Here is a 16,047-nt window from a genome sequence, read left to right as displayed (position 1 = left end):
ATTTGGAAAGCGGTGAAATGATCGGACAAAGTCAGCATGGATTTGTGAAAGGAAAATCATGTCTGACGAATCTCATAGAATTTTTTGAGGATGTAACTAGTAGAGTGGATAGGGGAGAACCAGTGGATGTGGTATATTTGGATTTTCAAAAGGCTTTTGACAAGGTCCCACATAGGAGATTAGTGTGCAAACTTAAAGCACACGGTATTGGGGGTAAGGTATTGGTGTGGGTGGAGAATTGGTTAGCAGACAGGAAGCAAAGAGTGGGAATAAACGGGACCTTTTCAGAATGGCAGGCGGTGACTAGTGGGGTACCGCAAGGCTTAGTGCTGGGACCCCAGTTGTTTACAATATATATTAATGACTTGGATGAGGGAATTAAATGCAGCATCTCCAAGTTTGCGGATGACACGAAGCTGGGTGGCAGTGTTAGCAGTGAGGAGGATGCTAAGAGGATGCAGGGTGACTTGGATAGGTTGGGTGAGTGGGCAAACTCATGGCAGATGCAATTTAATGTGGATAAATGTGAAGTTATCCACTTTGGTGGCAAAAATAGGAAAACAGATTATTATCTGAATGGTGGCCGATTAGGAAAAGGGGAGGTGCAACGAGACCTGGGTGTCATTATACACCAGTCATTGAAAGTGGGCATGCAGGTACAGCAGGCGGTGAAAAAGGCGAACGGTATGCTGGCATTTATAGCGAGAGGATTCGAGTACAGGAGCAGGGAGGTACTACTGCAGTTGTACAAGGCCTTGGTGAGACCACACCTGGAGTATTGTGTGCAGTTTTGGTCCCCTAATCTGAGGAAAGACATCTTTGCCATAGAGGGAGTACAAAGAAGGTTCACCAGATTGATTCCTGGGATGGCAGGTCTTTCATATGAAGAAAGACTGGATGAACTGGGCTTGTACTCGTTGGAATTTAGAAGATTGAGGGGGGATCTGATTGAAACGTATAAGATCCTAAAGGGATTGGACAGGCTAGATGCAGGAAGATTGTTCCCGATGTTGGGGAGGTCTAGAACGAGGGGTCACAGTTTGAGGATAGAGGGGAAGCCTTTTAGGACCGAGGTTAGGAAAAACTTCTTCACACAGAGAGTGGTGAATCTGTGGAATTCTCTGCCACAGCAAACTGTTGAGGCCAGTTCATTAGCTATGTTTAAAAGGAAGTTAGATATGGCCCTTGTGGCTACAGGGGTCAGGGGGTATGGAGGGAAGGCTGGGTTCTGAGTTGGATGATCAGCCATGATCATAATAAATGGCGGTGCAGGCTCGAAGGGCCGAATGGCCTACTCCTGCACCTATTTTCTATGTTTCTATGTTTCTATGAGTCAAGGTGACGAGAATGGTGAAGAGGCTTTACCAGGTGCCTCTGTGAAGAACAAAATTTAAAGACTGAAAGGACACACTGTGAGCAACATCAGTGAAGAAATTAAGAATTTATCAAGTGCCTTGCAATGACTTGGCATTGTTCATATTAACATTCATAGTAACCATTTGTAAATACTTTTAAAAAGGAAATTATATTCTTACTAATAAAAGCATTTAACCGTGCTTGAGTTGTCGTGATGTGTGAATTAAAATCCATTCCCATTCTGATATGTCACACCTTTTAATTCCACGTCCCATTCCCATTCTGATATGTCTATCCATGGTCTCCTCTACTGTAAAGATGAAGCCACACTCAGGTTGGAGGAACAACACCTTGTATTCCGTCTGGGTGGCCTCCAACCTGATGGCATGAACATTGACTTCTCTAACTTCCGGCTAATGCCCTGCCTCCCCCCATCCCCATCTGTTATTTATTTATAAACACACATTCATTCTTTCTCTCTCTCTCTCTCTCTCTCTCCTTTTTTTCTCTCTCTGTCCCTCTGACTATACCCCTTGCACATCCTCTGGGTTTCCCCCCCCTCCCCCTTTTCCTTTTCCTTTTCCCTGGACCTCCTGTCCCATGATCCTCTCATATCCCCTTTGCCAATCACCTGTCCAGCTCTTGGTTCCATCCCTCCCCCTCCTGTCTTCTATCATTTCGGATCTCCCACTCCCCCTCTCACTTTCAAATCTCTTACTGTCTCTTGTTTCAGTTCTTCCTGACGAAGGGTCTTGGCCTGAAACATCGACTGTACCTCTTCCTAGAGACGCTGCCTGGCCTGCTGCGTTCACCAGCAACTTTGATGTGTGTTAACCGAAGTTCCTCATCTGGTTCTATTCTATTAACTCTTCTCTACATCTATTCCATGGCTTGGACATGTATGTTGAAATGTCTAACATCCAGAACTGGCTGTGATAATCCAGTTTTCCCTTGTCAGAGGGTTAAAGGTTTAGTGTAACCTCTGCATTTTTTTTTATTTTATTGAGATACAGCATGCAATAGGCCCTTCCAGCTCTTCGTTCTGCAGCGCCCAGTAACCCTCAATTTAACCCTAGCCTAATCATTTGGCAATTTATAATGAACAATAAACCTACCAACTGTACATCTTTGGTCTGTGAAAGGAAACCAGAGCCACCATAGGAAATCTGCAGAGTCACAGGGAGAATGTACAAACTCCTTACAGACAGCAGTGGGAATTGAACCCAGGTGTTAACCACTATGCTACCGTGACACCCTCTGTGGCTGTCTGTATCCTTTATCAGGAACTTTCTCATCTTGTCCTGTCACCATCTAAGTCTTGTAAACATGCACCCACAGTTTTTTCTTGTACTCAAACTTTCCTACCAAATTATAACATTTGTACTTCTCAGCATTGGGGTTCATTGTGTAGTTTGTTATCCGTGCTATGAGTTGTAACTTTGCTGAAGTTTGTGGTACTTTATCTAAAGCCTTTTGTATGTCCACATGAATTACACTACCTTTATTTTCAGATAATTTGCAGTAAAATTCCTTTATATCGTCTTGACATCTGTGAATAACAGTGCCTTACATTTTCAAAAAGCTCAATCAAGCTAATTGAATAATTTGTCTCACGTGTGTGGTGAAAATTTTCATTTCTTCCCTAGTACATTCTAAATCTCATTGGTTAATTACAATGTGAGGACTTGGTTAGTAAATTATGATTCGTTCTCTTTCTTCCATCCCCCCACCCCCCCAAGTAGTGGTGATATCCTGTAAGAATTGTTAAGTGTTGTGGGGCGTGAGCTTTAGGTGGGGTTTTGTCTCATCCAAGCATTATGATAGAAAGGCAATGCAGTGAGCAGAGACATGACAGGTTCTCCCCTTGCCAATTGCAGTTTTGATGGCAACAGAGGCTGCCTTGAAATCAAGGAGCTGAAAGATGCTGACAAGGTTAGGTAGCATGCAGTTGTATTCATCTCTCAAGTAATATTTAGAATTGGGTGTGAGAGTAGATGAGGAAATGGGGAAGAATAATAGCGATTTAAAAACCATAATTTGTGCAAAGGACCTTGTAAATCATATGAGCAAAGGGACCAGTCCTCTATCTGAGCAATACACCTAGGGAATTTTCATTTCTTCAGCCATTTCAAATTCAAACTTTTATTTTCTTTGAGCAATGATGCCATGAAAGCGTGGGAAGTCGATTTGCACCCTGCCCACTTGTTATTTTACCTGCATATCTTTTAAAAGAAATTTTGATAGGGTAGGTGTGAGGAAATTGTTCCCCTCAATGTGCAGCAAGTGCACTTGACACTAACAGTTTAACTCAACCTTGAGTGACTTTGTACAGAGCGGTAAGGATATGAAACCTGTTGTCATAGGGAGCAGATAAAACCAAGCATCAATACATTGTAGAGAAGGGCTAAGACAACACAGAAAGGAGTGAGATTGGTGGAGGCTTGTGTGAGGACTAAATACCAGCTCTGACCGGTCTGTAAAGTGTAGATTCCATCTTGTACCATGCATTCACCTGGATTATATTGTTTCTTTGGGTCACCGAAATAGAGTTTTTTTTTCATGTTCACTTTTAAGGTAAAGAAATTCAGCTGATGCACCGAGCCCCTGTGGTGTCGATCGCAGTCTTGGATGGGCGAGGAAACCCACTCCCTGAACCACTTGAAGTATCTCGCGATCTGGCCAAAGCCCCAGAGATGCAGGGCAGCCATTCTGTGCTGATCATCTCGGAGGAACAGTTCAAGGTAACTAGTTGGAGCAGCTCAGAAACTGAGTGCAGAGTACGCTGTAAAGGGGTGGCATGGTCGTGGAGCAATTGGCATTACACTATTATAAAACTAGCAAACAGGGTTCAAATCCCGCTGCTGTCTGTACGTTCTCCTCGTGATTGCATGGGTTTCCTCCGGGTGCTCTGGGTTGCTCCCACAGCCCAAAGACCTACTAGATTAATTGGTCATTGTAAATTGTCCTGTGGTTTAGATTAAGGTTAAATTGGTGGGTTGCTGGTGGTCGGAAGGGCCTGTTCCTAACTGTATCTCCAAATAAAGAAATCAATGAAAATGGGTGGCCCCACAGGGAAGTGATCGTCGCCAGGATTAACCTCCTCCAGGTCTGAAAGAAGTATTGGTGCACGGTTGTGAATTGTACTTTTAAAATTTTGGAAATGAAAATGAATGATTTTCCATTTGATTAGCTGGTAGAATATCTGGGTGTTTTGGAACAAGAAACTGAGAGATCAGTGTATATCAGGGAGGTAAATTGTGATCCAGTGGGAACTACTGGGCTTGCATTTATAATGTGGAAAAAGTCTTGTAGCTATTGCACAATATTTCCAGTGTTTTCCCTCATTCTCAGTTGTTCAAATACTTTCCTATCACCTTTTATTTTCTATCCATGAGACTTTGTATAATCTAAAATGCATTTGTTCTGTTCAAATTCCCACCTAATCCTGTTTACCTGTCTGATATACAGAGTCTCCTCATTTGGCAAAGCCTTAAGTTATGAAAATTTTGGTCCATTCTGTTGAGATATCTCCATGCTCCTTACCCACCATACCCTCCAGATTTGCTTCACCTCACTGGTGCACTTGTGTTCATGGGTTCTGTTGCTGTTGGCTTTAAAATGTGAAGTTCTTTGCACTCATCCACCTTTTGGAGATGCATAATGTCACCTCTTGTGAGTGAAAACTAGTACTGAGTGCACCTAGCTTTGAGTCTGAGCTCTCTGAGACTGGGTCAGCAGGAACTAGGATTAATTTCTAGTCCTTGACTTGACCATGTGATAGCTGTTTATCTTAGTTTGGTTACACTCCAATATCAGAAGACAAGAAATTAGCAATTTTACAAAACATCCAGTTCTGAACTATCCTGAGTTGTTACTTTATTTGTTGATCTTGGGCAGGGCACGCTTGTGTAAAACAGCTAGATTTCCTTTTCTACTCTCATCTGGCCAGAAGTACTTCTGTGTGGGATTGACTAAAGATGGAATCTTGATTTTTGTTAACTAGCCACACAAAATCTTGCATCTGGCACACAAATAACCTTACTTGTGTGAGGTAATATTTCAGAGCAGTGCTCCACCTTCACTCTTAGTCATTGAGTGGGAGTTCTGTGATCCTTTGCACCATAATCTCACTAAAACATTCATTGTGTGTAGGTGTTCACGCTGCCGAGGGTGAGCGCAAAGACAAAATTCAAGCTGACTGCCCACGAAGGCTCCAGAGTAAGGAAACTGGGCTTGATGAATTTCCCCAGTGCTGTGTCGGATGAATATTCGGAGAACTGCCTGGTGTGTTTAACAAACCTGGGAGACATTCACATCTTCACCATCCCAGGACTCCGGCCTCAGATCCGCTACGACTGCATAAGGAAAGAAGACATCAGTGGCATAGCTTCATGTGTCTTCACGAGGACAGGCCAGGGTAAATTGCACGCAAAGTGATATGAATATGTTCAAAGCAATTTGTGGTACAGTACTCACTCGTGTTCTCCTGGGCTGTTTTCTCACTTTTTCTTTAATCTTTCCTGTGCTGGTCAGTGTGCTTGGCTGCTCTCTGGTGCTGACATTCAGGAGAGTCAATGTTGCAATGTTCAGTCGTGTACCCAGTCGCTGTGACTCTGCTATTCAAACGTGGAGCATTGACATGCTTTTAATACAAAGTTGTCCCCTGTCCCCCTTTTAATAGAGATTGTATACCCTATAATCTTAAAGCACATTCTGTTTTGTCTGGCTCTTTTGAAGGAGCCTACACATTAGACCCACCTCCCTCTGCTATCTTTAATTCTGTGTTGTATTTTAATTTCAAGATGCTCCAGTTGGTTTGAAACTAATTTGTTTACGATATGTTTTATCATTTCAGGATGATGTAATGTGCAGTTGATGGGTCTGTTTGAGAACTGTATTCTCAGTTAACATGTTAAATGCAAGCTTGTTGTGAAGAGGCAGGGAGACTGGGTGACCCTTGAAATATTTATCTCATCTTCGAGTGAAATAATGCAACATTTCTGTAAAGAACTTTTGGGTTACAAGCCTTTGAGTTGGAACTTTAGGACCATTGATATTTCAGGACATTACTGCCATGTGATATAAATTGTGTTTTCTTTCTTCTTTTAGGCTTTTATTTGATATCACCATCTGAATTTGAGCGATTCTCTCTGTCTACCAGAAACATAACTGAACCACGTTGTGTGGTGGCATGGGAAAGTGCAAGAGAGCCCCTGAGCCCTGTCTCTAGTTTATGGTAAGTTTTTTTAAAATTACAATATGGCAATTTTACAGTAAAGTGAGTGGAAATATTTTTGAGGTGGAGCCAGACAGAGGGGAGAACTTGGCATGTAGCCATTCCCCTCAGTAACAAGTGTGCCACTTTGATACACTTTTTGGGGGGGGTAAGGGATGAGGGCTGACCTCCCAGGGGAAACCCGCAGCGATCTTGTCTCTGGCACGTGGCCTGGCTCTGTGGCTCAGAAGGAAAGGGGAGAAGAGGAGCGTGGTGGTGATAGGGGATTCAGACAGGAAATTGTGAATGTGAAAGAGGCTCTTGGATGATATGTTGCCTCCCAGGTGCCAGGGTTGGGGACATCTGAAATAGTCCACAGCATTAAGGGGGAGGGTGAGCAGCCAGACGTGGTACATATTGGTACCAACGTCATTGCTACAAAAAGGCGTGAGGTCCTGAAGAGTGAATATTGGGAACTGGGAAGGAAACTTAAAGAGCAGGTTGTCAAGAACTGTGAAATGCTGCCTATGGCGCACCCCCCCCCCCCCCCCCCGGAGGGCAAGAATGGGCTGGTGTGGCTGAAGGGTATATTGGTGTAGGGGGCGGGGTTTCAGATTTGTGGGTCCTTGGGACAGTATGACCTATCCAAAAGAGGTGGGTTACACCTGAACTCGAAGAACCAATGTCCTTGCGGGCAGGTTTGCTGGAGCTGGTGGGGAAATGGGAGCAAGTGTGATAGACTGGATGATAGAGCGGTTAGTGTAAAGGTGGATGCAATGTGTAGAAAGTGAGGAAAGATGGGCAGTGGATAGGGCATACATGTAGTCAGTTGGATGGGTTGAAATGAGAAGCATCAGGAACAGGTGATGAACTCAAGTACATGGAACTACAACGTGAGCATTAGAGAAACTTGGCTGTTACACGGCCAGGAATGTTCTGGGGTTTGGATGTTTTAGAAGGGACAAGGAGGTAAGAGGTGGGGTGGCATTGCTAATCAGGGACACTATCACAGTTTAAGAAGGAGAACGTTATGGAGGTATTGTCTTCTGAATCAGCGTGGGTGGAAGTCGGAAGGAGGAAGGAAGCAATCACTCTGAGTGCTGTCCCCGCCCCTGCCCCCATAACAGGGACACTGAGGAGCAGATCATCGGGTAGATTTTGGGAAGGTTCAAAAATAACCAAGTTTTAACTGTTACTTTAACTGTTTCCTTTATACTATTTGGCACCTCATTATTTTGAGGGTTAGATGATTCAGAATTGTTAGGATTCCTGAGACAATATGTGGACAGGTCAACTAGAAAAGAGGCCTTGTATTGGATCTTGTACTAGATAATGAACCTGGCAGATCTCTTGGAGACAGTAAGCGCAACTCCCTGACCTTTAGAGCAGCCTTGTGCAAGGATAGGAGCAGATGGTATGGGAAGTATTTAATTGGGGGAGGGCTAATTATACTATTAGGCAGGAACTTGAGAGCATAAACTGGGAACAGATGTTCTGAGGGAAATGCAGTGAATTGTAGAGATTTTTTTGGGGAGCATTTGCATGGGGTTCTGGAACAATTTCCTCACTGAGTGAGGCAAAAGGTGAAATAATGACAAGAATTGTTGGAACATTTAGTCATGAAGAAGGAAACATACTAAAAGTTTAGGAAGGAAAGATAAGACAGGGCTCTTAGGAATTGCAAGGTAGCTGAGGAAGAGCTTGAGAAGGGACTTGAGAGAGTGAGAAGGGGATGTGAGAAGACCTTGGTGAGTAGGTTAAGAAAAACCCCAGGCACACTGTAGGTAGGGGAAGAACAGGAGGGTGACTGGTAGGACCAATCATGGATAAAGGGGGAAATGTGTAGTTGGAGGAGGTCCTTAATGAATACTTTGCTTCAGTATTGATCAGTGAAAGGTGATGTGAGGTCAGCATAGAACATGAAGTTTCAACTTTGAAAAGCGTTGCTAGATGAGTCCCTGGAGTCACAGGTTACTGTGGAAAGCAAAGGAAGAGATTACTGTGCAGCTGATGATCACGCCCACACTGGCCACAGGTGTAGTACCAGGAGACCAGAGGTGGGAAGTTTTATTCCTTTGTTCAAGAAAGGTAATGGGCATAATCCTGGGAATTGTAGACCAATGAGTCTTGCATCAGTGGGTAAACTGCAGGAGAGAATTTTTAGACAGAATTTATGAGCATTTGGAGAAGCACTGTCTGATTAGGGTTAGACAGCATGACTTTGTGAGGGGTAGGTCATACCTGAAGTGTCTGACTCTTTTTGAGAAAATAAGAAAACATTGAAGGTAGAGCAGTGGATGTGGTGGGTATGGATTTCAGTAAAATATTCAGCAAGGTTCTCCATGGTAGACTTATTTGGAAAGTCAAGAGATGTGGGATCTAGACAAACTTGGCTATGTGGATACAATATTGACTTGCCCATAGAAGGTAGAGGGTGGTAGTAAATGGGGAGTATTCTGCCTGGAAGTCAGTGACCAGTGTTGTGATGGGAGATTATAACTTTCCTAATATTGATTGGCATCTCCTTAGCGCAAGGGGTTTAGATGTTGTGGAGTTTTAGGTGTGTTCAGGAAGATTTCTAGAGCCAACTAGAGGAGAGGCTGTACTTGATCTGGTATTAGGAAATAAACCTGGTTAGGTGTCAGATCTCAGTGGGAGAGCATTTTTGAGGTAGTGACCACGACTCTATCTCTTTCACCATAGTGCTGGAGAGGAATAGGAGTGGACAATTTGGGAAAACCATTTAATTGGAGTAGGGGGAAACATGATGCTATTAGGCAGGAAATTGGGAGCAGATTTTTTTGGGGAAATGCATGGCAGAAATATGACAAATGTTCAGGGAACATTTGAATGGAGCTCTGCATAGGCATGTTCCATTGAGGCAGGGAAAGGATGGTCGAGTTAACCATGGTGTACAAAGTATGTAGAAAATCTAGTTAAGAAGAAAAGCTTACAAAAGGTTCAAGAAACTAGGTACTGTGAGAGCTCTAGAAAATTACAAGGTCACTAAGAATGGAATTAGGAGAGCCAGAAGGGGCCATGAGAAGGTCTTGGTGAGCAGGATTAAGGAAAACCCCAAGGCATTCTACAAATATGTGAAGAACAAGAGGATGAGCCGTGTGAGAATAGGGCCAATCAGGTGCAATAGTGGAAACGTGTGCATGGAGATGGGGAGGTAGCGGAGGTACTTAATGAATACTTTGCTTCAGTATTCACCAGGGAAAAAGACCTTGGCAAATGTCTGGATGACTTACAGTGGACTGAAACACCTGAGCATATAGACATTAAGAAAGAGGATGTGCTGGAGCTTTTGAAAAGCATTAAGTTATATAAGTCACTGGGACCAGATGAGCTATACCCCAGGCTACTGTGGGAAGCGAGGGAAGAGATTGCTGAACCTCTTGCAATGATCTTTGCGTCATCAGTAGGGACAAAAGAAGTACCGGAAGATTAGAGGGTTGCAAATGTTGTTCTCTTGTTCAAGAAAGGGAGTAGAGACAACCCAGGAAGTTGTAGACTAGCAACTTGAATTTCCAGCATCTGCAGAATTCCTGTTGTTTTAGTTGTAGACTAGTGAGTCTGACTTCAGTGGTGGGCAAGTTTTTCGAGAAGATCCTGAGAGGCAGGATTTATGAGCGTTTGGAAAGACATAGTCTGATTAGGGATGGTCAGCATGGCTTTGTCAAGGGCAGGTCGTGTCTTATGAGCCTGATTGAAGGTAGAGCAGTGTATCTAGTGTATATGGATTTCAGCAAGGCAATTGATGAGGTTCCCCATGCAAGGCTCCTTCAGAGAGTGAGGAGGCATGGGATCCAAGGAGACCTTGCTTTGTGGATATAGAATTGGCTTGCCCACAGAAGGCAAAGGGTGGTTTTAGTTGTTTAGTGTTCTGCATGGAGGTTGGTGACCAGTGGTGTTCTGCGGGGATCTGTTCTGGGACCCCTTCTGTTTGTGATTTCTGTTATATAAATGACCTGGATGAGGAAATAGAAGGGTGGGTTAGTAAGTTTGCTGATGACAAAAGTTGGGGATGTTGTGGATAGTCTGGAGGGTTGTCAGAGTTTACAGCGGGGCATCGGTAGGATGCAGAACTGGGCTGAGAAGTGGTGGATGGACTTCAAACTTGATCTATCAAAATGAACTTCTTCACACTTGTCTAGGTTGAAGACAGAATATGATATAAATGATAAGAATCTTAGCAGTGTGGAGGATTTGAGAAATCTTGGGATCCGTGTCCATAGGACACTCAAAGCTGCTGTGCAAGTTGACAGTGTTGTTAAGACGGCGTATGATGCGTTGGTCTTTATCAACCTTGGGATTGAGTTCAAGATCTGTGAGGTAATGTTACAGCTATATAAGACCCTGGTCAGACACCACTTGGAATACTGTGTTCAATTATGGTCACCTCACTACAGGAAGGAAGTGGATATGAGAGAGAGTGCGGAGGAGATTTACGAGGATGTTGCCTGGATTGGAGGGAGTACCTTATGAGAATAGGTTGTGTGATCTCAGCCTTTTCTTGGAGTAACAGATAGAGGTGTATAAGATGATGAGGGGCATTGGTCGTGTGGATAGTCGGAGGCTTTTTCCCAGGGCTGAAATGGCTAACATAAGAGGGCATAGTCGAGGGGATGTCGGGTAATTTTTTTCACACAAAGGGGGGTGGATGTGTGGAATGCCCTGCCACTGACGGTTGTGGAGGCAGATACAATAGGGTCTTTTAAGAGCCCCTTAGGTAGGTACATGGAGCTTGGAAAAATAGAGGGCTTTGCACTGGGGGAAATTCTAGGCAGTCTCTGGAGTAGGTTACATGGTCCGCACAACATTGTGGGTCAAAGGGCCTGTAATGTGCTGTAAATTTCTACGTTCTGTGTTCCCGAGGGATCTGGGACCCCTGCACTACTTGGATGAGGAGTGTTATTAATTTTCAGATGACATGAAGGTTGGTGGTGTTGTGGATAGTGCAGAAGGTTGCCGTAGGATATAACAGGACAGAGATGGGATGCAGAGCAGGGCTGAGAAGTGGCAGGTGGAGTTCAATCTGGAAAAGTGTGAAGGTTGAATTTCAAGCAGAGTACCGGGTTAATAGCAGGATTGTTGGCAGCATTTAAGAGAAGTTTGAACAAGTATATGGAAGGCTATGGTCGAGGGGTGGGTCAATAAGGCTAGGCAGAAGGAGAGTTCAGCATCGACTAGATGGTGGGCCAGGGGACCTATTTCTATTTAGTACTCTTGACTCTAAATCCAGGATCATCATTTCAATGCAGTGTTAATGAGAACTGAAACTACAATACATTGCTTCTATCAAACTGTTAGAAAGCCAGTGCAACAGAAGCAATGTATTGTACTTTCAGTTCTCATTTCTGTATGATCATTATCACCTTAAAATGCTGCATCTTCTCCTTTAGCAACTTGATTGGGATAACTGAATTCCCAGAATGGCAGGTTCACAAAGATGGAGCAATAGAATTTGATTTTCAAGGTTCGTGATACAAAGTGACACTCTTGATGTAGTCTGGGCAAGTTGTGGCTTTGCATCTTGTTTGTTGCCAATACGTTGTAGGGAATATATACTGAGCCAGGTGGTGTCTGTAGACAAGCTCCGTTTGAGCACCGCAGCATGTTCGCTGGATTATTGCTGATCTTTTTTATCTGGGTCTTGGTTTCCATTGTAGCTTCCTGCAGTAATTGAGATTTTCCTTCCTAAATATTCAGCAATAACTTGCAGGGATCGCCCAAGGTGAATCATTCCAATGGAATGCACAGGGTTCAGAACAAAGAAGAAAACAACTTGCTGGGCGCTACTGACGGTATGTCTCGCTAGCCTCTGTCTTTGGGTGATGCTCTCTCAAGCATCTGCTAGAAGCTATTCACCACAAAGCTTGGGAATGAATGGAAGAACTTTGAAAGCAAAACTGAGGAAGGAATTGGAGTTCATTTTAAAAAGCAAAAACTGTGTTAGATGAAGCTGGAAGAATTTTAGAATAGAAAACCAGTCAAGGGACATGAGTACAGGACTCTTCCTCACTGTAGGAACTGTGGCTTCACAGCTGAAATTCTCTTTAACCAGAAAGAAGCAGGGACATGAAGCTAATCAGGGTTTGGTGTCTGATTTACATGAAAACCCTACAGAGACTTGATTTTTCCAACTTGGCGAGGAGCTTCACTGTCAGAATGAAATGTAGCTGGAGGGCAGGATCAGAAATTGCAAAATCCTAGATTTACATCGTGGGAGACCATTCATCCCTTTGTCTGTGTTGGTAAACCCACTTTACCCAGCCTGGCACCTCATGACTCAAGTACACATTGAAGTCAGGTTTAAATGTGAAGAGCCCCCACCATTTCAACAGGGAGTGGATTTTAGGCCCTACTCACTCTCTGGGTACAAGTATTTTTCCTCAGCATCCCTTTAATCCTTCAACCACTTACTTTAAATCTATTCTCTCTGGCCTTTAACTGCTGCTGAGGAAAATGGATCTCTCCGGTGTACTGCTAGGTTCTTTAAATATATGCACTTCAGTTAAGTCTCCTCTCCATTTGTTCCAGATAAAAACAGCCTGAGTATATCAAGTCTTTCCTTTATAGCCACAGTTTTTGGGTCATGGCATCATCCTTGTAAATGTGCTTTGCACCCTCCCCAGTGCATACACATCTCTCCCACTGCGTCAAGGACTATGTAATACTCAGAGTTCTAATCAACATTGTTTGCAGTCCTGTCTCTCAAATTCTTTGTTTCAACATAGCTTTTTCAGCCACCGTATTGAGCTTTTAAAGACGTATTGATGCAGATTCCAAGGTCCATCTGTCCTTTCACACGTGTTTTTTTTATCCTTTATTCATATGCTGCATGGTATTTCTGCAAATGCAATGTCTCTGTCTGGACTGAATTCAGTTTGCCACTTCTGCCCAACTGAAAAATCCGCCTATAACTTCCAGTGCTGTCGTGCTTTCCTCCTCACTAAAACCACAAGGTCCATTTGTGCACTTGTGTGCAAATGACCTCATTCATCCAAAGGAACTGAATATTGAATCAATAACCTTCCAGTTGCAAAAAAATTGCAATTAGCTTTGTTTCCTGCCACCGTCCAATTTGGAACTAATTTATCACTCACCTTAATTCCATGGGAGTCACTTGGATGTAGCTGATCTAATAGACTGCAGCTTCATTTTTGCATTGTTTGGAAGTAGGAATTCCTTGGGCACTTAGAAAATGCAATAGCTAATGCAGTGAGGAGGAAAGAATGGTAAGATTTTATTTTTTATTATGGAGTAGGCCCTTCTGGCCCTTAGCTGCACTGCCCAGCAACTTCTGACAACTCTGATTTAACCATAAAATATAGGGGCAGAAATAGGCCATTCAGCCTGTCGAGTCTGTTCCGCCATTCAATCATGGGCTGATCCAATTCTTCCTGCCTTCTCCCCATACCCTTTGATGCCCTGGCTAATCAAGAATCTATCTATCTCTGCCTTAAATACACCCAATGACTTGGCCTCCACAGCCACTCGTGGCAACAAATTCCACAGATTTACCACCCTCTGACTAAAGTAATTTCTCCACATCTCTGTTCTAAATGGACGTTCTTCAATCCTGAAGTTGTGCCCTCTTGTCCTAGACTTCCTTATCATGGGAAGTAACTGTTCAGGCTTTTTAACATTTGAAATGTTTCTGAGATTCCCGCCTCCCCCCCCCAAATTCAGCCTCAAATCCATTAAACCCATAGTCCAAATCATTGACATACATTATAAAAAGCAGCGGTCCCAACACCAACCCCTGTGGAACTCCACTGGTAACCAGCAGCCAGCCAGAATAGGATCCTTTATTCCCACTCTCTGCTTTCTGTAGATCAGCCAATGCTCCACCCATGCTAGTGAGTTCCCTGTAATTCCATGGGCTCTTATCGTGCTAAGCAGCCTCATGTGTGGCCTTGTCAGAGGCCTTCTGAAAATCCAAGTACACCAAGTCTACTGTATCTCCTTTTTCTACCCTGCTTGTAATTTCCTCAAAAATTGCAGTAGGTTAGTCGGACAGGATTTTCCTTCCAGCTGCTCTGTAATCTCATCAATTCCAACAACTTCCCAACCACTGATGTCAGGCTAACGGGTCTATAGTTTTTCTGCTGCCTCCCACCCTTCTCAAGTAGCGGAGTAACATTTGCAATTTTCCAGTCATCCGGTACAATGCCAGAATCTATTGATTCTTGAAAGATCATTGTTAATGCCTCTGCAATCTCTCCAGCTACTTCCTTCACAACCGAGAGTGCATTCCATCAGGTCCAGGAGATTTATCCACCCTCAGACCATTAAGCTTCCTGAGCACCTTCTCAGTCGTAATTTTCACTGCACCTACTTCACTTCCCTGACACTCTTGAATATCTAGTATATACAGTAGATGTTTTCCACTGTGAAGAGATGCAAAGTATGCATTCAGTTCGTCTGCCATCTCTGTGTCCCTCATTACAATATCTCCAGCGTCATTTTCTATTGGCTATTTTTCTAACCCTAACCTAAACATGGGACAATTTATCTTGACCCAGTTCATGATTGGGAGGAAACCATGTGTTGAACTCCAAACTCGGACACCCCAGGGTGAATAGTGTTGTGCTAACCGCTATACTACTGTGGCGTACATAGCCAGTGGTTTCTATCCAGTTGTACAGGGAGATGAAATTGAAAGGTAAGATTAGGCTTTGTACCAATTCTAGATGTAGGAAAAGGCCAAGCCTGTTTGATCACATTTTTCAGTCAGTTGGAAAGCATGTTCCTACAGTGGCTTTTTTCAATTTTTTTTTGTAAGCCCTAAGTTATTGTGGTGATGGATTAAGTTGTTAATTTTGAAGAGCAAGAAAGAAACTATGAAGTATAAGCAGGCTATTTTTGAACAATTGGGCATTATTAATTCCAGTATAAAATTGTCTGCTTATCTTGTGAACAGGGGTGATGGAGAATTTCTCACTGGCTTTGTCTCAGACACCACTGGACTCCCCCATCAGCAGCACTGACATCACCCTTGATGCGAGCGGTGACATGACAGTGGAGGACGTGAAAGACTATTTGCCGTGAGTATATTTTGCCATGCGATGTGGCAGTGAGTGGGGGAGGGATGATGGTTAGGGTTCAGGTCTCCACTTCATTTCTACTATTGCTTGAAAGTGGGAATTCAAAGCTTTGGCCATTTGAATAATTTTGTTGTCATTGCTTCTGCAATGACTCGGCTGCAATCTCCGTTCTGTAGAGATCTGTCTGTTTTGCGTACCCCTAAAGGGGGACGAAGATGAAGCTGCAATTTGCTTCAAAACTGCTTTATCAGTTCGTAATCCTACATTTTAAAGATCTTCCATAGAAGGCCTTTGTGATCTCATTGTGTAACATTATCATTGTGTTTCAAAGATCCCAGTGTTCTCCATTGCACTGTGAAATGGTCTGATTGTGGTGTAGTCAAAACAATACTCCTTCAATGGAGCCAAAAGATCAACAAT

The 16,047-nt window shown here is 43.4% G+C and overlaps 1 protein-coding gene across 2 annotated transcripts in view; it reads left to right on the top strand.

Moving 5' to 3' along the window:
- llgl1 (LLGL scribble cell polarity complex component 1) overlaps nt 1–16,047 on the top strand; it is a 100,918-nt gene that overhangs the window by 79,922 nt on the left and 4,949 nt on the right. For both annotated transcript variants that reach the window (XM_063058777.1, XM_063058776.1), the window contains exons 18-22: nt 3,931–4,097; nt 5,509–5,773; nt 6,466–6,592; nt 12,287–12,381; nt 15,504–15,627. In XM_063058777.1, the coding sequence (XP_062914847.1) occupies nt 3,931–4,097; nt 5,509–5,773; nt 6,466–6,592; nt 12,287–12,381; nt 15,504–15,627 (778 nt within the window). The remainder of the gene's footprint in view (nt 1–3,930; nt 4,098–5,508; nt 5,774–6,465; nt 6,593–12,286; nt 12,382–15,503; nt 15,628–16,047) is intronic.

This window comes from Mobula hypostoma, chromosome 9 (assembly GCF_963921235.1).
Source record: "Mobula hypostoma chromosome 9, sMobHyp1.1, whole genome shotgun sequence".
Taxonomy (NCBI): domain Eukaryota; kingdom Metazoa; phylum Chordata; class Chondrichthyes; order Myliobatiformes; family Myliobatidae; genus Mobula; species Mobula hypostoma.
Note: the sequence above shows the minus strand (reverse complement) of the source record. Positions and strands in the feature narration are given on the sequence as shown.